We start from the raw sequence: 23,537 nt of genomic DNA, 5'->3' as shown, positions 1-23,537 counted from the left end.
TGTGTGTGTGACTGCTTAACCCTATCGAGTCAGATCAGTCTCAAAAATAACACATTTACAAAACAAAATTCATAGAAAGCTGGTGTGGACTACACACTTCATTAACTAAAACAACCTTTAATCTTAAGAATATGCCATCAGATGCCATCATCCATGCTGAAATCTCTTTATGAAATCTTTACATAAAGGACCTTGCATGTAACAATGCACAGTACAAGCGCAGCGTTGAACTTCTTGAGTCTGTTCAGTAAGGAGCATTTTGATTAGTGGATTAAAAGCTCATCACGAATGGCTAAACAGAACATCCTTCAAAAAATATATTTATGAATCTTAACCTTCCAGGAAGGTCTCAAAAATACCACACAAATTCAAAGCAGTCCACGCACGTGTGATGATTTAAAAATGCAGATTCAACAATCCTTAAATACATGAAACATCATTCATAAATGTGTGATTGTAATTAATTCAAAAACTTGATGTATACATATGTGTAAACATTTTAAATTTATTTAGGCATTTGTGTGAGCATTTAGGGAAAATATTTATGCTTTTGTGTTTTGAATTTATGAATCGGATTTTGTAAATGTGAATTGTGCTGTGCATTTATGTTATTTTTGAGACTGATCTGGCTCCATATAACCCTATTATGGGGACAAATTTGTACCCAGAAGTAAGTTAAACCTGACACAACCTTCTTTTGGGGACATTCTCATTTGAAAAATAAATAAACAAAATTAAAATAAATTATTTTAATCATCATTATTAGGGCCCAAGCGAAAATTCGACCGCATTGGAATTGCCCTCTTGTTCTTCTATTAGGATTATTATTAGGGCCCAAGCGAAAATTCGCGCAGGGCCCTCTTGTTCTTCTAAGGATTATTATTATTATTTTTTTTTTTTATTTTTTTTTATTTTTTTTCCGTCTTCCGGGGCTTTTTGGGGGCCTTAACATGCTCAAAAACTCTTGAAAATTGGCACACACATTGGAATCCGCGGCCATTAGGACGCCGGAGAGGCTGGTACCCGGGCGTGGCAGGGGGGCTCGACAGCGCCCCCTTGAAAAAAGTCTGAAAATTTGGTCCATATATTAAACACGCTTGCACGTATTAGTATGAAACTCAGTACACATATAGACCTCATCGGGCCGAACAACTTTCGTGCTCTAAGTTAAACACCACGCCAACAGGAAGTCAGCTATTAAGGGTTGTTTGAAAAACGCATGCTCTGGAATTTGATATACTCCTCCTAGACGATTAATCCGATCGCCACCAAACTCGGTCAGCATGAAGTCAAGACACTGATGATTAAAAATTGCCAGGGGATTTTTGATATCTCGAACGGTTTGGCCGTGGCGAGGCAACGAATTTATGGCGAGAAAAAGGAAACAGGAAATGTGTTATAACGTCTGCATACATATATTGATCTTTATGAAACTTCACGAGTGTGTTCGTTATAGGAGTCTGATCACATGGATGTGACTATTGTGAGTCAAAGTTATAGCGCCACCAACTGGCAGCAGGAAGTGTATCACTTTTTGAAATGTTTTGAGATCACCCTCTTATTTTTACCTGATTTGCTTCAAACTTCATCAGTGTAATGTCAATACACAGCAGATGTAGACCTATGACAGGATTTTTGATATTTGAAATATTGTTGCCATGGCAACAGGTCAAACTGTAATAATATTCTTGAGTGTTTTTGAGGCTCTTAACATGCTTCAAATTGCATGAAACTCGACACACACATCAATATTGTCAACCAGTAGACATGGACAAAGCCATAGAAATGGGCGTGGTGGAGGGGCTCAGTAGCGCCACCTTTTGACAAAAGTGGGGGGGTTAGTTTTTCCTACAATCACCAAACTCGGTACACATATTGTTCTCATCAAGCCGGACAATTTTCTAATTTACATTCATTAGCTCCGACCAACAGGAAGTCAGCTATTTTGGTTTGAATGTTAATTTTTTGAAAAAACAGGCTATGAATTTTATACTACTGCTCCTACAGGGTTTATCCAATTTACACCAAACTTTTTTTAACTTGTTGCTAACACATTGAAGTTGTTTAATTGCAAACGGATTTTGGATATCTCAAACGGTTTGGCCGTGGCGAGGCAACGAATTTATGGCAAGAAAAGGGAAACAAAGTGTTATAACTTCTGCATACATTAATTGATTTTGATGAAACTTCGGCTTAGTCTTCGTTGTACAAGGCTGATCACATGGATGTGACTATTGTGATTCAAAGTAATAGCGCCACCAACTGGAAGCAGAAAATGTGTCACTTTCAGCATACATTGAGATCACCCTCTTATTTTTACCTGATTTGCTTCAAAATTCATCAGAATAATGTTAAAACTTGGCACATGTAATCCTTTGAAAATGGGCAGGGAGGAGGGGCTCTATAGTGGCACCTTGTAGTGCAGTAAATGTGGAGTGAATTTGACATAGTCCTTTGATGTTTAACCGTTTTAAGTGCCTATTGCCCGCTGTGCACAGTTGCCCTGAAGCCACCGGGGTGGCGGTGCCACCGGGCTTGGGCCCGCCATCGCTGCTCGCAGCTATATTTATTTTTTTTTTTTTTTTTTTTTTATTTTTTTTCCGTCTTCCGGGGCTTTTTGGGGGCCTTAACATGCTCAAAAACTCTTGAAAATTGGCACACACATTGGAATCCGCGGCCATTAGGACGCCGGAGAGGCTGGTACCCGGGCGTGGCAGGGGGGCTCGACAGCGCCCCCTTGAAAAAAGTCTGAAAATTTGGTCCATATATTAAACACGCTTGCACGTATTAGTATGAAACTCAGTACACATATAGACCTCATCGGGCCGAACAACTTTCGTGCTCTAAGTTAAACACCACGCCAACAGGAAGTCAGCTATTAAGGGTTGTTTGAAAAACGCATGCTCTGGAATTTGATATACTCCTCCTAGACGATTAATCCGATCGCCACCAAACTCGGTCAGCATGAAGTCAAGACACTGATGATTAAAAATTGCCAGGGGATTTTTGATATCTCGAACGGTTTGGCCGTGGCGAGGCAACGAATTTATGGCGAGAAAAAGGAAACAGGAAATGTGTTATAACGTCTGCATACATATATTGATCTTTATGAAACTTCACGAGTGTGTTCGTTATAGGAGTCTGATCACATGGATGTGACTATTGTGAGTCAAAGTTATAGCGCCACCAACTGGCAGCAGGAAGTGTATCACTTTTTGAAATGTTTTGAGATCACCCTCTTATTTTTACCTGATTTGCTTCAAACTTCATCAGTGTAATGTCAATACACAGCAGATGTAGACCTATGACAGGATTTTTGATATTTGAAATATTGTTGCCATGGCAACAGGTCAAACTGTAATAATATTCTTGAGTGTTTTTGAGGCTCTTAACATGCTTCAAATTGCATGAAACTCGACACACACATCAATATTGTCAACCAGTAGACATGGACAAAGCCATAGAAATGGGCGTGGTGGAGGGGCTCAGTAGCGCCACCTTTTGACAAAAGTGGGGGGGTTAGTTTTTCCTACAATCACCAAACTCGGTACACATATTGTTCTCATCAAGCCGGACAATTTTCTAATTTACATTCATTAGCTCCGACCAACAGGAAGTCAGCTATTTTGGTTTGAATGTTAATTTTTTGAAAAAACAGGCTATGAATTTTATACTACTGCTCCTACAGGGTTTATCCAATTTACACCAAACTTTTTTTAACTTGTTGCTAACACATTGAAGTTGTTTAATTGCAAACGGATTTTGGATATCTCAAACGGTTTGGCCGTGGCGAGGCAACGAATTTATGGCAAGAAAAGGGAAACAAAGTGTTATAACTTCTGCATACATTAATTGATTTTGATGAAACTTCGGCTTAGTCTTCGTTGTACAAGGCTGATCACATGGATGTGACTATTGTGATTCAAAGTAATAGCGCCACCAACTGGAAGCAGAAAATGTGTCACTTTTAGCATACATTGAGATCACCCTCTTATTTTTACCTGATTTGCTTCAAAATTCATCAGAATAATGTTAAAACTTGGCACATGTAATACTTTGAAAATGGGCAGGGAGGAGGGGCTCTATAGCAGCACCTTGTAGTGCAGTAAATGTGGAGCGAATTTGACATAGTCCTTTGATGTTTAACCGTTTTAAATGCCTATTGCCCGCTGTGCACAGTTGCCCTGAAGCCACCGGGGTGGCGGTGCCACCGGGCTTGGGCCCGCCATCGCTGCTCGCAGCTATATTTATTATTATTATTATTTATTGTTATTTTAAAAATGTAAAATGTTAAAGTTTTCTGTTAATCTTAGGTTACAGTGTTTGTAACTAGCTGTATATAAAAAACAATATACAGGTGCTGGTCATATAATTAGAATATCATCAAAAAGTTGATTTATTTCACTAATTCCATTCAAAAAGTGAAACTTGTAAATTATATTTATTCATTACACACAGACTGATATATTTCAAATGTTTATTTCTTTTCATTTTGATGATTATAACTGACAACTAAGGAAAATCCCAAATTCAGTATCTCAGAAAATTAGAATACTGTGAAAAGGTTCAATATTGAAGACACCTGGTGCCACACTCTAATCAGCTAATTGACTCAAAACACCTGCAAAAGGCATTTAAATGGTCTCTCAGTCTAGTTCTGTAGGCTACACAATCATGGGGAAGACTGCTGACTTGACAGTTGTCCAAAAGACGACCATTGACACCTTGCACAAGGAGGGCAAGACACAAAAGGTCATTGCAAAAGAGGCTGGCTGTTCACAGAGCTCTGTGTCCAAGCACATTAATAAAGAGGTGAAGGGAAGGAAAAGATGTGGTATAAAAAAAGTGTACAAGCAATAGGGATAACCGCACCCTGGAGAGGATTGTGAAACAAAACCCATTCAAATATGTGGGGGAGATTCACAAAGAGTGGACTGCAGCTGGAGTCAGTGCTTCAAGAACCACTACGCACAGACGTATGCAAGACATGGGTTTCAGCTGTCACATTCCGTGTCAAGCCACTCTTGAACAACAGACAGCATCAGAAGCGTCTCGCCTGGGCTAAAGACAAAAAGGATTGGACTGCTGCTGAGTGGTCCAAAGTTATGTTCGCTGATGAAAGTAAATTTTGCATTTCCTTTGGAAATCAGGGTCCCAGAGTCTGGAGGAAGAGAGGAGAGGCACACAATCCACGTTGCTTGAGGTCCAGTGTAAAGTTTCCACAGTCAGTGATGGTTTGGGGTGCCATGTCATCTGCTGGTGTTGGTCCACTGTGTTTTCTGAGGTCCAAGGTCAATGCAGCCATCTACCATGAAGTTTTAGAGCACTTCATGCTTCCTGCTGCCGACCAACTTTATGGAGATGCAGATTTTATTTTCCAACAGGACTTGGCACCTGCACACAGTGCCAAAGCTACCAGTACCTGGTTTAAGGACCATGGTATCACAGTTCTTAATTGGCCAGCAAACTCGCCTGACCTTAACTCCATAGTAAATCTATGGGGTATTGTGAAGAGGAAGATTCAATATGCCAGACCCAACAATGCAGAAGAGCTGAAGGCCACTATCAGAGCAACCTGGGCTCTCATAACACCTGAGCAGTGCCACAGACTGATCGACTCCATGCCACGCCGCATTGCTGCAGTAATTCAGGCAACAGGAGCCCCAACTAAGTATTGAGTGCTGTACATGCTCATACTTTTCATGTTCATACTTTTCAGTTGGCCAAAATTTCTAAAAATCCTTTCTTTGTATTGGTCTTAAATAATATTCTAATTTTCTGAGATACTGAATTTGGGATTTTCCTTATTTGTCAGTTATAATCATCAAAATTAAAAGAAATAAACATTTGAAATATATCAGTCTGTGTGTAATGAATGAATACAAGTTTCACTTTTTTGAATGAAATTAGTTAAATAAATCAACTGCTCTCTTCATACTGTACCTGTGGTTTTCTCTGCACATCTCACTATAGCTCTTCCTGGAGCCTCTCTTGCTGTCATGATACTATTTCTGCTGTGTTAGTGGGATGATGTTTTACTCTGCAGTAAATTTCTGCTCTCTAATACCCTGAGCACTGAAGTGATTTAGCAGTATGTTTCATGAGCATCACCTCCACTGATATAATGGGTCCATTGGGGTTTTGTCAAATAAAAAGATAAGCACTGTTAATAAAAAGTCTCATGTGTCATGTCACGTTTGTTTATTGTGACAGAAGGCAACTCTCAAAGGCTGTATATGGTCATGTAGTTGTGTATGAGAGTGGGAATGTTGTTGATTTGAATATTCTGAATGTTTCTTCTGTAGATAGACAAGTTTGAGCAGAACAGGGACTCTGTGTACTTCAAGGATGGTGTACGGCGCATCGATTTCGTCCTGTCCTACGTTGACGACAAGGAGGGAGACAAAAAAGCGGTATGATACTAATATACATGAGTTTTATAGTAATATTAATAACACTTTAAAGACATGACAGTCATTTATTTGCCCTATGTGTTAATTTATTCAAAGATGCATAATGCAATTCACTCATAAAATGACTTGAATATACCTCATCTATGATAATGTTTTTAATGCTAAAAAAGGTTGCAAAATGTGGTGCAGATCCCCCAATACTTATATTAATGAATTAATCATTTAAGAACATTATTGAAAATAGTGATGTACTCATAAATATGAGTAAACCCACAGGTGTATGAGAAAAAACTTTGATTCAGTTGATTTCTTTTAGTCTTTCAAAATCATATGAAGCCAGCATAAATACAAAGAGTGTTTCTACATTCTTTCATTTCCTTTTCATGCACACTTTGACAATGACACAAACACAGACTCATGCATACATTTCCTGCTCCTCTCATTAATTGTTTGTTTTCCACAGATCTGTTCTTTCATTCATTTGTTCTGTTACTGCTCCATCATCTGTAATTACTATTGATGCAGGAATTTTAATTAATTGTGTTTTCTCTCCAAAATGCTATGTACTTGGCCTTGTTAAGCAATCAAACAATGACTGATGATTAATATTGCTCACTGTGTACAAAAATAGTTTGATGGGACCTGTACGTAGGCGTGCAGTGGTGGTGAGATGGGGTGAGATGTCTGATGGGTCATAAGGCACAGTGAGAAGCAGTGAGTCAGAGTCAGATTGAAGCTGTTGCACAATAAACTGAATGCCGAACAGTGATTACATAAAATGAGAGCAGGGGTCAACCACTTCTCTCTCGTCAGACCCTTCATTCAGTTCAATCGCCAAGAACACTGAAGGGTTCGCTGGTGAACCTGTTTGATCCTCTGTTTTCTCCTGTATGCAGAGGTTGATGCGCGGTCAGGCTCTCTGCTTAATGAAGGTCATATCCCTTGAGTCAACCAATTGAGATGGTGTTCCATAAGATAAGATGTGGTAGCCATAGCTCACCAGTGCTTGTGGGAAATACGAGTTTTCTCTAAAGACGTAGTCCAAAGCTTGTTTACAACCCTCAGGGTTCCCATATACAAAGCTGAATGAATTGGTGACTTAAAACTACTATTGATAAAAAAAGAGAAAGAGACCATGAATGGTATAGTGCAATGATAAAGTTAAAATAAAAACTTATGTTTTTGTGTGGTCTTTCTTCCAGGAAAGAAGAAGAGAGTTTGAAGCCAACCTGGAAAAGTCTGGTCTTGAGCTGGAGACTGAAGATAAATCGGTGAGGTTCTGAGCCTCAAATGCCCTATCATGCACTTCTATTATTTATTTTATTTTATTTTATTTTTATTTTTATATATATATATATATATATATATATATATATATATATATATATATATATATATATATCTATATATATATATATATATATATATATATATATATATATATATATATATATATATATATATATTAAGGCTGTCAATGTTAACGCATGCGATTAATTCAAAATCCTTAACGTTTTAAAATAATTTGGCGCATTTAACGCGAAAAAGTTACAGAAGCATGTGAAATTGCGTCATAACGTAATTTACGTCACGCAGTTAGATGACCTTAAATGGGGCCTTAAAGGGATAGTTCACCCAAAAATGAAAATTTAATGTTTATCTGCTTACCCCCAGCGCATCCAAGATGTAGGTGACTTTGTTTCTTCAGTAGAACACAAATGATGATTTTTTAACTCCAACCGCTGCCGTCTGTCAGTCAAATAATGCTAGTGGATGGGAACTTCTACTATAAGAGTAAATAAAACTTGCATAGACAAGTCCAAATTAAACCCTGCGGATCGTGACGACACATTGATGTCCTAAAACACGAAACTATCGGTTTGTGCGAGAAACCGAACAGTATTTATATCATTTTTTAACTTTAATACACCACTATGTCCAACTGCGTTCAGCACTCGTTAGTAAGGTCTAATCGAGCTCTGACAGCGGAAGTGATGTCTAGCTCTCGTTGAAGTATATGCGCAAGACATCACTGCCGCTGTCAGAGCGCGATCAGACCTCACTCAATGTGTCGTCACGAGCCGCAGGGTTTAATTTGGACGTGTCTGTGCATGTTTTATTTACTCTTATAGTAGAGGTTCCCATCCACTCGCATTATTTGACTGACAGATGGCAACGGTTGGAGTTAAAAATCATCATTTGTGTTCTACCGAAGAAACAAAGTCACCTACATCTTGGATGCGCTGGGGGTAAGCAGATAAACATCAAATTTTCATTTTTGGGTGAACTATCCCTTTAAAGTCCATGCTGATTATATCAGAGATGGCAGAGAGAATTGTTCATTCCAGTGTCTGTTTCTCTTTAAATCACAAACTCTCTGTCATATTCTGTCATTGTATCTGAAGAGCGCTAGCCCTCCGACATCGCGTTGCTCCTGTCTGAACGGAACGTCGAAATATCCCACCGCTGTTTGGCCAGATGATATGAAAACTATGTTTCTCGGTTGGATAAAGCAAACCAGCTTCTTGCTATGAAAGTTTTGATGGATGAGGATTGTAATCAAAGTAAAGAAGATTGTGGTGACGTACAGCAGCATGCATGAGTCTGTTATATTGATGTGCAAACAAATCATGAATGAGCGCTCTCGACGCACTGATCTCACGTATTTATGCACAGACACATTTCAGTATATTCACGTTGTTTTTTTTTCAGGATAATGTTTGGATTTGTCCGGTGTATGTTGCTGTGCACTTTAGTATATATGCAGGTCAAGGCGGTTGGTTTAAGGTTTTTTTTGGCATCTCCATGTGGTCCTGTTCAGTATCGCAACTTGACTTGTCTAAAATTTAAACAAGCTCATTGCTGTTGCACATACTATACACTGTGTATTCTGAAACTTTGTTGTTGTTTTTTTATTTTATTTTTTTATGGGTGCTTTAGTGTAGCCTACATAAATGTATGAATTATATGAAATATCATTTGGTTATTTGGTGTCCTATTTTGGAAAGACATCTAAATTTACCTTGAAAAAAATGCTGCAAAATACAGTTTTGTACAGTACATGATAAGTGTGCGATTAATTGAAATAAAAAAAATTAATCTATTGACAGCCCTAATATGTGTGTGTGTGTGTGTGTGTGTGTGTGTGTGTGTGTGTGTGTATGTGTATATATATATATATATATATATATATATATATATATATATATATATACCAAATATAATTTAATTTAATCTCCCACTGCAGGAGTCAGATGATCGTAAGACGTATTATCTGAAGATTCACGCTCCATGGGAGGTGTTGGCCACCTATGCAGATGTGCTAAAGATCAAAGTGCCCTTTAAAGCGAGCGATATTCCCAAAGCTCGAGAAGTTCCTCTGGAGTGGCTCACTAACCCTTTTCGTCTGCCAGACAACATCATGAGGCCAGAGCCGGACTACTTCACTGCACCTTTTGACAAGAGCAAAGTTGACTTCTTCCTCATTGATGATAAGGACACGTTTTTTCCTCCCTCCACACGCAACAGGATCGTGTACTACATCCTGACTCGCTGCGCTTACTACAAGGAAGACCGAAAAGAGAAAGATAAGACAGGAATTAAACGACTGCTGAACAACGGCACTTATACCTCAGCTTATCCCCTTCATGACGTGAGTGAGAGATTTATGCACTTTTGCATTTTTGTGCTGTGACTTGTTTTCACTTTGGTATAGCTCCATCTAGAGCTCCATTCATTTTTAATGTTATCTAGCAGAAGTTGATTGTGCATTCCAGTGGATTTTGAATACATCTTCCATAAAGTTTGAGCCAGCAGCCATATCACCCTGTAGCCCAAGACTGGCTGCCCACTGAAGCTTAGCAGAGCTGAGCCTGGTTAGTACCTGGATGGGAGATCTCCTGGGAAAACTAGGTTGCTGCTTGAAGAGGTGTTAGTGAGAATAGCAGGGGTGCTCACCCTGTGGTCTGTGTGGGTCCTAACTGCCCATAATAATAATGGGGACACTATGGCCCGGTTTCACAGACAGGGCTTGGCCTAAGCCAGGATTAAGCCTTAGTTCAATTAGGGCATTTAAGTAGCTTTTATAAACTTTCACTAGAAAAAAACATTACTGGTGTGCATCTTGAAACAAAACAAGGGCACTGGCATACTTTGAGATATGTCAGTACAAGTTGCTTTCAGTTAAAACGGCTCAAACATGCATATTAGTCTAGGACTAGCTTAAGCCTTGTCTGTGAAACTGGGGGTATAAGTGTCAAAAAGCACTGTCCTTCGGATGAGACATTAAACCGAGATCCTGACTCTCTGTGGTCATTAAAAATCCCAGAAAGGAGTAGGGGTGTAACCCTGGCATCCTGGCCAAATTTGCCCATTGGCCTCTGTCTATCATGGCCTCCTAATTATCCCCAAATATGCTGAATTATTTAAAACATATTCGAGCAGCCAGTAGCCTACACCCCAGGCTTCAGCCCATGGAAGCCCGTGCATTAATGCACCCCCTGAACATGTGTTACGTACAAACGTAGTAACGTTCCTGTCTGCATTAATAGAGGATGAGGTGAAAAGCCCAATAAGGTTGTGCTTGGTGGTGAGAGGCTAAGCTTACATTTTTAATGATTTCCACAGTTTCTCTCGAATGTATATCAAGTGCCCATTAATGGATTAGTTCACTTTCAAATGAAAATTACCCTAAGCTTTACTCACCCTCAAGCCATCCTAGTGTATATGACTTTCTTTTTTCTGATGAACAAAATCAGAGAAATATTAATAAATATCCTGACGCATCTGAGCTTTATAATGGCAGTGACCATTATAAAGTCATTACCAAACGAGTCTGAGCTAAAGAAAGAGTTTCCATCCAAATCCATCCATCCAAGGCCTGCCTTCTGAAGCGAAGCGATGTTTTCGAGTAAAAAAAAAAAAAATGTAACAAGTTATGAAGTAAAATATCTAGCTTAGAAAACTCTTGCCGTTTCAAAAGCTTGCGCTACGTCCTACACCTTCCCTATTCAATTTACAGAAAAAGTGTAACTGGCGTGACACCAGTTTAAACTTGGCGAAAACTTACAGTGATAAAAATGATAAGCTTATCATTTTCCCCTTTCCTTTTTATGTTCTACTCCCCCGAACGCTTCCCACCTCTATCCATTTTGGTCATGGGACAAACTTAAAGTAATGTCGGAGGGTGAGCGGTTAATTTTGAATCCATTAAAATTCTAAACAAAAGTTAAATAAAATGTTTCCTTTCATATTTTTTTATAACAAATAATTTTTGATTATTTAAAGTTTTATCAAAGCAGATTTTCAAAGAATGATTTTGGCACAATGACGATGTGAACATTTTTCTTTTTATCGAAAAGGATAAAGTAGAATAACAAACAATGTACAATCATTCATAATTCCATTTAAACGAAACACCGCAAGTCATTCTTTGTCAATTACAACAAAAAGTTATAATGATTTTGATATGCAAATCTGTTACCCAATCAGAGCAGTGGGCGTTTACTTCCAAGTCTTGAATGCGGCACGCCCACCAAAAGAGTGTTTGAATGAGAGGTTCAAAAACAAGAAATTTAATAGCTTATTTCTGCTAAATTAGGATGTTTTTTAATGTAAAAATCTTGATAACATTATATGTGGACCTCAGAGAAAATGTATAAAATACATTTTTTAAAAAATGCAGTTCATGACCTTTTTAAATGTTTGTGTATGTCTTTGGTTAACATCTATCTGCTGTTTGTTCCTCAGTGTCGGTATTGGAAGAAAGCCCAAGATGTGCAGTGTGAGAGTGAGAGGTATCACCTGTATAGGCACTGGGCTCGATTCCTCTGCTTCTACAAGGAGCAGCCACTCAATCTGATCAAGTGAGGACGCTGCAGACACTCTGTATACATGCATGACATCTAAAAAAGAGTGTAATTACCAAATCTGGAGCAGATAGTCTTATGCATTCTAATTAGACTGCTGAGTACAAGATTACAAATTAGTATAGACAAAGCAGTGCATAATTAACCTCACATTTATAGTGCAGGATATCAAACCATAGCGTTGCATTTCCTGTTTGTATTTTCTAATAGGAAGTATTATGGTGAGAAGATTGGTATCTACTTTGCCTGGCTGGGCTTTTACACAGAAATGCTGTTTTTTGCTGCAGTCATGGGTGTGATCTGTTTTGTGTATGGCCTACTCAGTTACGATGACAACATCACAAGGTTAGTGGCACTGGCAGGTTATATGGGTCATATGAACACACATCTTTACCTGAGCCTCTGGAGTCCCATACTGTGTGGTTACATGCATTATTTTTTTATAGCCCTTTGCTATTTGTAACTAAAAGTGGCAGATAACTGTTAAAGCCTTTGTTTCTTGATTATTGTGTGTACAGAGTGTGTTTTTGCAGTTGAACACTAAATGTTGTTATATTGAATGAGATGCAATAACTGTATTCTTTTGTAGACCGTAACCTCTGATAGCAGCTATATATATCGGTCATATGTTTTTCACTGTCTAAAGAACGTCAAATTACTTGAAAATGAGAAAAGAATGAGTCAGTGTGTTAAGATTTGCCATACAATACAATCACATACAATAATGTAATGTGAGGACAGGGGGACTCTAGAGGCTTGATACATTTGTTTTTATCATCAGAACTAAAGATGTTTGTGAAACAATAGCATTTGTGGTAATAGCGTTTTCTACTACCTCTATTCTTATAATTAATATTTCTATCCATCTCTCTCTCTTCCCCTCCCTGTTTTCAGTAAGGAGATCTGTGACCCAGACATTGGAGGGAATATTGTCATGTGTCCGCTCTGTGATAAAAAGTGCAGCTACTGGAAACTCAACTCAACATGCGTGTCCTCCTGGGTGAGAAAGAAGTTTTAGATGCACTGTCTCTTCATCATAGACAGATTTTCCTCATTTGTGATGCCTTTTTTTCTCAGCAATCCCATCTATTTGATAACGAGGGGACTGTGTTCTTTGCCATGTTCATGGGCATTTGGGGTGAGCGCGCTTCTATTGTTTAAAATACTAGCTCAATAGGTCCATCTAGTGGTCAGCAAGATATCTCAAGCCAGACTCAAGATCTAATGAGAGATTAGTAACTGTGCATGAAGTATTCATATTGTCAAATAATTGGTCACAGAATTTGTTTACTAAATAAATCTGCAATGAAGGAGAATAATTTATGTATGCTTTTTGAAAATGTATCTGTAATCACTTTAGGGTAGTGGTGCATGCTAATGATTCATTACCGAATGCTTAATTAATTTCACACAGGGCTCAAAATGAGATTTGCTTAAGCAGTGATTTCGTTAATCAGCGCTGTGTGAATATTCCTGCACCCAGTGCACTGTGTATTCATCATTTAGAAAATATTCTAAAATTTTGTAAGAATTTTGCCTGGTTTCACAGACAAGTCTTAAGCCCAGTCCCAGACTAACATGCATGTTTGAGCTGTCTTAATCAACTTGCACTGACATATCTTAAAATGTGTCAGTTACATTTGTTTTGTCTCAAGATGCACACCAGTAATGTTTTTTTCTGAAGCACATTTAGAAAAGCTGCTTAAATGTCTACTACTACTACTACTACTACTGCTAATCCTGGCTTAATCTAAGCCCTGTCTGTGAAACCAGGCCTTTAAGTACAATTATTTTAATAAGGAGAGAACAACACTGTGTGACAGCATGGGTGAGGCTGGTTAGATTTAAATAGAAATGATAGAAATGATACTGGGTGCTTTGCAGTGACTCTGTTCCTAGAGTTCTGGAAACGGCGGCAGGCCCGTCTGGAATATGAGTGGGACCTTGTGGACTTTGAGGAGGAACAGCAGCAGCTACAGATCAGGCCAGAGTATGAGCAGAAGTGCACGGGCCGCAGACTCAACCGCTTCACGCAGGTACTGGAAAACACCACAGTGTGATTTAAGAACCTGTTCTTGCTTCAGCAACCTTTGTTAGTCCTGGAGCAACATACCCTTCAAACAATCATAAGTCTGACTCTAATCATAACTCATTAATAAAATTAATACTTTTATCCAGCAACACATTAAAGTGATCAAAATTAATAGTAAAGCATGTATAGTGACATAAAAGATCTTTATTTAAAATAAATGCCATTCTTTTGACCTTCTATTCCACAAAGAATCCTAAAAAAATGTCTCACGGTATTCACAAAAATATCAAGCAGCACAATATTTATAATACTAAGAAATGTTTCTTGAGCAGTAAACCAGCATATTAGAATGATTTCTGAAGGATCATGTGACACTGAAGACTGGAGTAATGATGCTGAAAATTCAGCTTTGCCATCACAGGAATAAATTACATTTTTTAAAATTTGTAATGGAAAACATTTATTTTAAATTGTAATAATATCTATGACAGAATCTAAGTAGAATATAATGTCATAGAAGTAGAATATTGGTAGAATTGGTTAAATGAGAATATAACTGGAGACATGAAAATGAAGAGCAGGGTGAAGAATGAAACCTGAACACTTCAAAGAGTTTGTGTTAACAGGACATTTCAAGCATACTGCTTTATCAGATTGCAAATGCATGCAGTTAACTCTTATTAAATCTTACAGTCTTTGACACATGTTGATTCGGCACTGAGAATCTGCCTGATATCTTTGAAATAGTTTGCATGATCCAAGTAAATATTTGCATTTGTCTTCTGCCCGAACCGGTTTTTGCCACATCATTTAACAGTAACACACATCATCATAAACATGGCAAAGATGAGTCTTCTGCTGTGAAGTCATCCATTTTAGTTATTGTTCCATGTCACAAATACTTCATTTAAATTCAAATTTATGTCAGAGATTTTGTTTCTCAAGCATTCAAAACTCTACATGCTGTCTTGGTCATGATTTGCTACTTACACTACTTCATTTTTTTTAAATGAAAAAAGTAATTGTTTTATTCAGCAAGGATGCATTAAATTGATCAAAAGTGACAGTAAAGACTTTTATATTGCTACAAAAAAATTATATTTCAAATAAATGCTGTGAAGCTTTTGAACATTCTATTCATCAAAGAATCCTGGAACTTTTGAATGGTAGTGTAAATGTACTCAAAAACTTCAAATATTCCAATATACTTTGCTTTAGGCTCTTCAACTCCAGTCCTGGAGAGCCAGTGTTTTACTAAATTTAGCATACACCCTAAACAAGATAATCATGGTGTTCAGAATTATTTTTAAATCACAGACAAGTGTCTAAAATAAGGGTTGGAACTGAAGTCTGCAGAACACAGTTGAACAAGTCTGCAGCAGAAGAGTCCTGTTATACACTGACCTAGAACATGAATTGATAACGTAAATGGGGTAATTTTGGATTTCATGTTTACTTTGAGAATTCTGGAGTTCATTACAAATTAATTTATATATCAATTGTAATAGTACCTATAATAGTAATTGTGCCACTTGGCTTGCTGACACACTCTTTATTCCAACAGGAAATGGAGCCTTATCTTTCTTTCCCCAGCAAGTGTGCTCGATTCTGCCTGTCGGGAGCAACTGTTCTCTTCTGGGTGAGTTTCCTACCAATTTCCTAAACACTGCTAGCCAGTTAATTTAAACAAAGTTCAATCTGTTTAAAAGTCCTTCCTTCTCTCTGTTTTATCAGACGTTTCTGATAGTGGCCTGTATAATGGGGGTGATCGCTTACAGATTAGCGGTTTATGCAGCATTCGCCAGCGTCATGAAGGACAGCCCCACCAGTAAGATCCAGCTGGTGGGCTCTCTCATCACCCCTCAACTTGCCACCTCTGTCACTGCTTCCTGCATCAACTTTGTCATTATCCTCATCCTCAACTTCCTCTATGAGCAAGTGGCCATCTGGATCACTGATATGGGTGAGCGAAAACCACATCCTCATTTCACACAAGAAAAGATATTTAAAAATATTGGTTTCAAAATATATTTCATTGAGTTTGTTTGACATGTTAAATGCATCTCAAGCTCTGGAAAATCACTGTTTGTACAGTTTGTAATAAATTACTTTATTTATTTGTTTGTTTGTTTGCTTGGTGAGTAGCTGTATACTAAGCTAGATAATGTACAGTTAGACTGTGACTATCACAAAATAAGACAGGGGTGCCTATTTTCCGATAATGACCATTTTGACTGTACATTATGATCCTTCACATATTTGTTCATCTGTACAGCTAAGCTGTATGGAAAATATTTTATGAACTTCATCTATTTTTAACTCTCAGAGATCCCCAAGACCCATCTGGAGTACGAGAACAAGCTGACCATGAAGATGTTTATGTTCCAGTTTGTGAACTACTACTCTTCCTGCTTCTATGTGGCCTTCTTTAAAGGGAAGTTTGTGGGTTATCCGGGAAACTACAGTTATATGTTTGGAAAGTGGACCTCTCTGAGAAATGAAGAGGTGAGACAGTCTGAAACATCAATACTCCAGAGGACCTAATGTTCTTCAGGTGAATCTCAAAATAAGTAGTTACAACATGCATTTTAATATTTAGTGTGCCCCTGGGGGGTGTCTGATTGAGCTGACCACACAGCTGCTCATCGTTATGGCTGGAAAACAGATGGTTGGGAACGTCCAGGAGGCTCTGCTGCCGTAAGAGTTATAAACTTTGACTTCCAGCACTTGGTGTTTGTTTTATGCTTGCATATTTATTTCACATATGTATTTTTAGAAGGTCAAAATGTAGCAATTTTCAAATCCAAGAAAACACGTAATGTGTCTGTGTCACAGACTTCTCCGAAACTGGTGGGGCAGCAGGAAAGGGCGGAGTCATCCAGAAAGTACATACAGTAGATGGGAGCAGGACCATGATCTGCAGAACTTCAGCCAGTTTGGACTCTTCTATGAGTATCTGGAGATGGGTACGATTTTACTCGTATACATGCTGGACTTATTTGGTGTTGATATACCAAAACATTAGTGAATTACTTTTAAATGGAATGAAAGATCATTTATTTTTATAGTTTATGTAGTTGTGCTAAATCATACTATATTTTATAATACACTTTTAAAGAAATTATTGATCAAAAGTGACAGTAAAGACTTTTACTTTATTACAAATCTTCAAGTTCATTAGAATTTTCTTTTAATATTTCAAAAATATTAAGCAGCACAACTGTTTCACCATTGATCATAATAATAAATTTTTCTTGCGCTCCAAATCAGAATATTAAAATCATTTCTGAAGGATCATGTGCACTGAAGACTGGAGTAATGATGCTGGGAATTCAGCTTTACATCACAGGAATAAATAACATTAACAGTTGTAACAATTTTTCACAATATTGATGTTTTACTGTATTTCTGATCATGTAAATGCAGCCTTGGTGAGCATAGGAGACTTTCGAAAAAAATTAAGAAATCTTACTGACCCCAAACATTTGAACAGTTGTGCATATTAAATATTAAAAGGGGGTTTTCTGTGAGCATTTTCAGTCCTTCATCACTTAAACCAGTTTTTTTCCTGTGTTTTGAACAGTGATCCAGTTTGGCTTCATAACACTTTTCGTAGCCTCTTTTCCACTGGCCCCTCTTCTTGCCCTCTTCAACAACATCCTAGAAGTGCGAGTCGATGCTTGGAAGTTTACCACACAGTTTAGAAGGCCAGTGGCAGCAAAGGCACGCAACATTGGAGCATGGGAAGAGATCCTCAATGTGGTGGCCATCTTGTCCGTTGTCACAAATGTAAATGCAAATTGTTTTGTTCTGCTTTCTATTTGTGTAAAATTGAATGTGGCTTGCTTAACTTGCTCAGTCTAAATATAGTTAACTGGTCAGCAAATAAAAGCTCATTTTTAGTGAAATCAAGCACTGTTTCCACCATAGTTAAAATCTGTTGTCATTTCTTTTCTCCTCTCATTTGCACTCGAGGCCTTCATCATGGCATTCACCTCAGATATGATTCCTCGTCTTGTCTATCTGTACGCCTACCATCCAGGCACCGAGCCCACTATGGAAGGTTACATCACCAACAGCCTCTCCGTTTACAACATCTCTCAGATCCCTGAAGATAACCTACCCGAACCTGGAGAAAACCCATCCTGGTTTAACAGCTCTACCATCACAACATGCAGGTTTGTTATCGCCTAGTGGGAAATACAAAGTTCTGTCATGAAACTCTAGATGGTACAGGCTAATAGATCCTTAAAGGGTTAGTTCACCCAAAAATGAAAATTATGTCATTAATGACTCACCCTCATGTCGTTCCAAACCCGTAAGACCTCCGTTCATCTTCGGAACACAGTTTAAGATATTTTAGATTTAGTCCGAGAGCTTTCTGTCCCTCCATTGAAAATGTATGTACGGTAGACTGTCCATGTCCAGAAAGGTAATAAAAACATCATCAAAGTAGTCCATGTGACATCAGTGGGTTAGTTAGAAGTTTTTGAAGCATCGAAAATACATTTTGGTCCAAAAATAACAAAAACTACGACTTTATTCAGCATTGTATTCTCTTCCGGGTCTGTTGTCAATCCGTGTTCACGACTCCGCTTCTTCTTCTTTCCTGTTTTACGGCGGTTGGCATCCAGCTTATTGGTGCATTACCGCCCCCTTCTGCTCCGGAGTGTGGTTCACGACTCCGCAGTGACGCTGCTGATGTAAGACGCTGCTGGCGTGTTATCTGGTGCGCCAGAGCTTCGTTTACAGTCTGAGGGAGACGCACGTTGTATTCAAGCTATTCTACATTGTTTGTATTTTGGTATTGCTATATTTTTTAAAATGGTGCATAAATGTGCATGTCGCGGATGACCTAATCGCCAAAAACAACCACGGCGACGTAAAAGTGCATTACCAACGCCGACAGATGAAAGGATTCAATGGAATCAATTCAATGGAATCAAAGGATTCCGGAAGAGAATACAATGCTGAATAAAGTCGTAGTTTTTGTTATTTTTGGACCAAAATGTATTTTCGATGCTTCATCAAATTCTAACTGACCCTCTGATGTCACATGGACTACTTTGATGATGTTTTTATTACCTTTCTGGACATGGACAGTCTACCGTACATACATTTTCAATGGAGGGACAGAAAGCTCTCGGACTAAATCTAAAATATCTTAAACTGTGTTCTGAAGATGAACGGAGGTCTTACGGGTTTGGAACGTCATGAGGGTGAGTCATTAATGACATAATTTTCATTTTTGGGTGAACTAACCCTTTAACTCAGTCTGCTTGCAATTACATCATTCTCAATATGGCACAGTTGATTGGTTCCTGCTGTATCAATAGCCAATGAGCTCGCTGCTCATCCTTCAAATACTTGGTTAGCATTCGCTGTAGCAGTGCAGCATGCTCCACCTGTATAGATCTGTTATGGGTAATTCATGTATGCTATATTGTACAGCAGTAGCAAGTCACATACTTGCTCAACAGCAGCAGCAGAGTAGCAGATCTATTCCGCCAAGACCAAACATATCAATACTGTCATATCCATTCCCATGCCAGTTGTTATGACAGAACTATAGTCTGTATTAGACATACACATCTATATACTAAATGAACAGCATGATGAATTTATTTTTTTCCAGTTATCGGGACTACAGATATCCACCCGGCCATAAGAGGCAATACACACACACAATGCAGTTCTGGCACATCCTGGCTGCTAAGCTAGCCTTCATCATCATTATGGAAGTAAGCAGCTGCATATTCCAATCTACTCTTAATTTTGTTTTTGACGTAATCTATAATTAATAAAGTGGAATATGCAGGAAAATTTAAAATAACTTATTTTTTGTATTGGGATATAAGCTTTAATAGAGTAGCCTATGATAAGCAAGGTAAAGTAAGGAATAGGAAACGCAAGTAAGAGAAAGTAAGTAATCTTTATGTTCAGTATCTTACACTACTAATCAAAGGTTTCAGTCAGTAAGATTTTTTTTTATTTTTTTAAAGAAATTAATTTAGCAAGAACATGTTAAATTGATCAAATAAATGCTGTTTTTTGGAACTGAATCCTGGAAAAAATGCATCATGGTTTACACAACTGTTTTTAACTTGAATAATAATCATGTTTTTTGAGTAGAAAATCAGCATATCAGAATTATTTCTGGATCATGTGACAGTGAAGACTGGAGAGACACTGAAACTTGGATGATTAGAACTGCATATGATGATTTAGCACAGCAGTATTCTGATCTTAGTGAAGCTTTAACAGGCTTTTAATTTGTTTAAATTTGGTTCTGCAGTATGTGCACATGATGACTGTTCCTTTTGTTTCCCCTCGTTTCTCAGCACGTTGTATTTGTGGTGAAATTCTTCGTGGCGTGGCTGATTCCAGATGTGCCGTCAGACGTGAAAGCACGTATAAAGCGCGAACGCTTTCTGGTTCAGGAATATCTGCACAACTACGAAGTGGAGAAACTCAAGATGCAGCTGAGCCAGAGTTTCTGCCTGTCCACAGAAACAGCCTCACTGCTGCCCTCTAGTCCTAGTAAACACCAGGTGGTTTCTGAATGTATTTGAACATCCCTGAGTCCTCAGGACTACGCAAATGCACTGTACCCTGCAAAGCATGGAGGAATCAGATCTTCAGGACCTCTTCAAACATTTATTAAAAACAACTGCCAGAACTTTTACAAGGAACCACACGCCTAACAGTTAAACAAATCTGCAGCTTTTTTCTGCTTGCAGTTTATAGGAGAACAATACAGTTTCTTTTACATGTCCGGGGTGCACTTATATAACTGCACTTTTTCAGTGGAGAAAGGCTTGGAGACGGATCACAGTGATTTAAACAGCAATCCCTCTGGAATGCAACCTGATGCTGCTCATGTTGCCTCGAGAGCAAGTTGCTGCGAAGGCAACTTAAGAATAATCAGATATGACATGTTTTTAGAAGGCAATAAAGCTTTTACGTACGTCCAGCTTGTTGCCATTCCATTTTTCTTTTGCAGATGTAATCTGCATGTTTTGCCCTGTATGTCTGACTGTGAAAGAGGTACATGTAGACTGTATGTATTGTCTTTTTTGCTTTTCATTTTCTGATATATCGGGGGGTTTGTTTTGTTGTTTTTTGGGGGGCATGTGAGATTTAAGTTAATATTTGTTTTTATCCAGTGGATTTTACCACTGTGGTTATTTTCCCTTAAGAAACACAGAATCGCATAATCATTCCTGTAGTACTTGTATTATCATGTTTCTCAGAGTATTTATATTTTATTGTTGCTAATTAATGCTGTACCTTGTAGAAAATTGGTCACCCACACATTTTGTTCAGTGTAATATTAAAATGTGATGATTTTTTTTTGTTATTATTAATATTATTATTATTAGCTTTCTTCAAAGATGCATTTATTACTTCAGAGTAATCATATAACTGATTTATTATATGGCTGGAAGGATGGATTGTGGAAGAATTGTGTTTTCACCAGATTAAGCTCTGTAATGACTTGCTATGTATTTTCTGATACAGAAACTCAAGCCATTATGCATCACCTCATTCTGCAAGAGTCTGTCAATGTTTGCACATATCGTATATATGAGGCTTTTTAATCATGACTAGAAGAACTAGTCTTTTTTTTTTTTTCACTGTAACTGATTTCTGCACAAATGCACTTAACAGGATTAGTTCAGATTTTTGTAATCAGTTCTCTGTGCATCAGTGAGATATTCACTCTGATAACTACATTTGATATTACGGCAATGATGGGACAAATTAATTCAGTGAAAGAGATTCCCATGTAAGACCTAGAATAACACCTGTTGGTTTATACATGCAAAAGGACAAAAAAAAAATTATATCAGTTTTGAAGTGAGTGAATTGAAGAAATCAAGTGTTTCCTGCTGTATTACTGACCTGGTGCAAAGAGAGTTTGGTTTAAAAATTTTGAACTGCCCCATCAACATTTCAGATGTTTGTTTACTACATTCTGAACACTATTCACTCAGCACCAACCATCCTTTACATGGACTTGGAACAGTTTGAAAACAATGTTAATATTATGTCCCAGGTGATTGACTCTGTTTTTAAAGTGTCTTATCAATTCAACTACACGTGTACACAACATTGAGCCATACCTGTTCATTTCACAGAAATCTGTTATAAATTCTGTTGTTTTTTTTTTTAGCCTGTTGAGTGATTCATGCTGTCTTTCAAAAATCTTTTATGGATAATACAATTACAGTTTACAGAATTATTCTGATTATTATCTGTTGCTATACAAACCAATACACAATATACATAATTAGTGTGACTATTTAATGAATGTGGCAGGGATATTTTAAAAAATATCTAAAAATAATAATAAAAATTGCACTTAGTTTAGGATTTTTTGTGTGTTCAGATGAGACCATGTCATCCATGCCTTTGCCTTAATTATTTTCTTTGACAATGATACTTGTGTATGTGTATTTTTATTTGGCCTACAAATGTTTACAGAATGAGTTGCATGAAAGCCGTGTGAAAAGGGAAGTGTGAATAATCATGAATCAAGACTTTAAAAGAAATTCTTGTTTGCATTCCAATGACTAGAACGTGCCAAAATAAAGTGATTGAAGTATATCACGTGTTTAGCACTTGTTGGGCGTCCTCTGCAAGTACAGGTCTCTGTAGGACATTAATGATTGATGGGCGAGGCCATAAACAGAGGGGCGTTTTTGAGAGCGTTACCTGATTTGCCCATGTCAGAGTGTGGGTAGGGTTTAGGGGTGGGGTCGGGTGAAGGGGATCATTTTCATTGCATGATATATAAACACCCACCAGTTTGAAAACACCCACAAATACAGAAACGCCCGCTTTTGTTCCGCAGAGACCTCATACTCGTCCTCTGCAGTACGGTAAATGAGCACCAGATGGCGCCTGCGCCTCACTTAGCGCGCCATCATCAACCTGTTGTGTGCCGCTTTCAAGAACGCACAGTGTCGCAGCAGCGCAGTTAATTTCCTACGTAGAGCTCTGATTTAGCAGGATATCAAAATAATAATTACGATTTTATCAAAGTAACATCAAAATGTCTTTCTAAATGTCATTAGAAACAGACTTAAATTCAAAATGATCTGTATTGGCTACGAATTTGGCACTCGTACAGACAATAGCAATTTTTATGTTTTGCTGTGGGGGACAGTGAAACAGAGAGAGGGAGTGGGACTGCGATGTATGTGTGAATTATTAATACGC

General features: G+C 37.9%; 1 protein-coding gene across 2 annotated transcripts in view; it reads left to right on the top strand.

Moving 5' to 3' along the window:
* ano5b (anoctamin 5b) overlaps positions 1-22,922 on the top strand; it is a 40,498-nt gene extending 17,576 nt beyond the window's left edge. For both annotated transcript variants that reach the window (XM_048184433.1, XM_048184434.1), the window contains 17 exons: positions 6,306-6,413; positions 7,616-7,684; positions 9,661-10,065; positions 12,162-12,277; positions 12,491-12,625; positions 13,175-13,280; positions 13,358-13,418; positions 14,165-14,316; positions 15,877-15,951; positions 16,047-16,275; positions 16,639-16,817; positions 16,912-17,009; positions 17,148-17,278; positions 17,896-18,101; positions 18,288-18,490; positions 19,948-20,053; positions 20,654-22,922. In XM_048184433.1, coding sequence (XP_048040390.1) covers positions 6,306-6,413; positions 7,616-7,684; positions 9,661-10,065; positions 12,162-12,277; positions 12,491-12,625; positions 13,175-13,280; positions 13,358-13,418; positions 14,165-14,316; positions 15,877-15,951; positions 16,047-16,275; positions 16,639-16,817; positions 16,912-17,009; positions 17,148-17,278; positions 17,896-18,101; positions 18,288-18,490; positions 19,948-20,053; positions 20,654-20,884 — 2,610 coding nt within the window. In that variant the 3' untranslated portion in view covers positions 20,885-22,922. The remainder of the gene's footprint in view (positions 1-6,305; positions 6,414-7,615; positions 7,685-9,660; positions 10,066-12,161; positions 12,278-12,490; positions 12,626-13,174; positions 13,281-13,357; positions 13,419-14,164; positions 14,317-15,876; positions 15,952-16,046; positions 16,276-16,638; positions 16,818-16,911; positions 17,010-17,147; positions 17,279-17,895; positions 18,102-18,287; positions 18,491-19,947; positions 20,054-20,653) is intronic.
* The last annotated feature ends 615 nt before the right edge of the window (positions 22,923-23,537 follow it).

The sequence above is a fragment of the Megalobrama amblycephala genome, linkage group LG3 (genome assembly GCF_018812025.1).
Source record: "Megalobrama amblycephala isolate DHTTF-2021 linkage group LG3, ASM1881202v1, whole genome shotgun sequence".
Classification (NCBI taxonomy): domain Eukaryota; kingdom Metazoa; phylum Chordata; class Actinopteri; order Cypriniformes; family Xenocyprididae; genus Megalobrama; species Megalobrama amblycephala.
The sequence above is the reverse complement of the archived record's forward strand: the minus strand, read 5'-3'. Positions and strand labels throughout refer to the sequence as shown.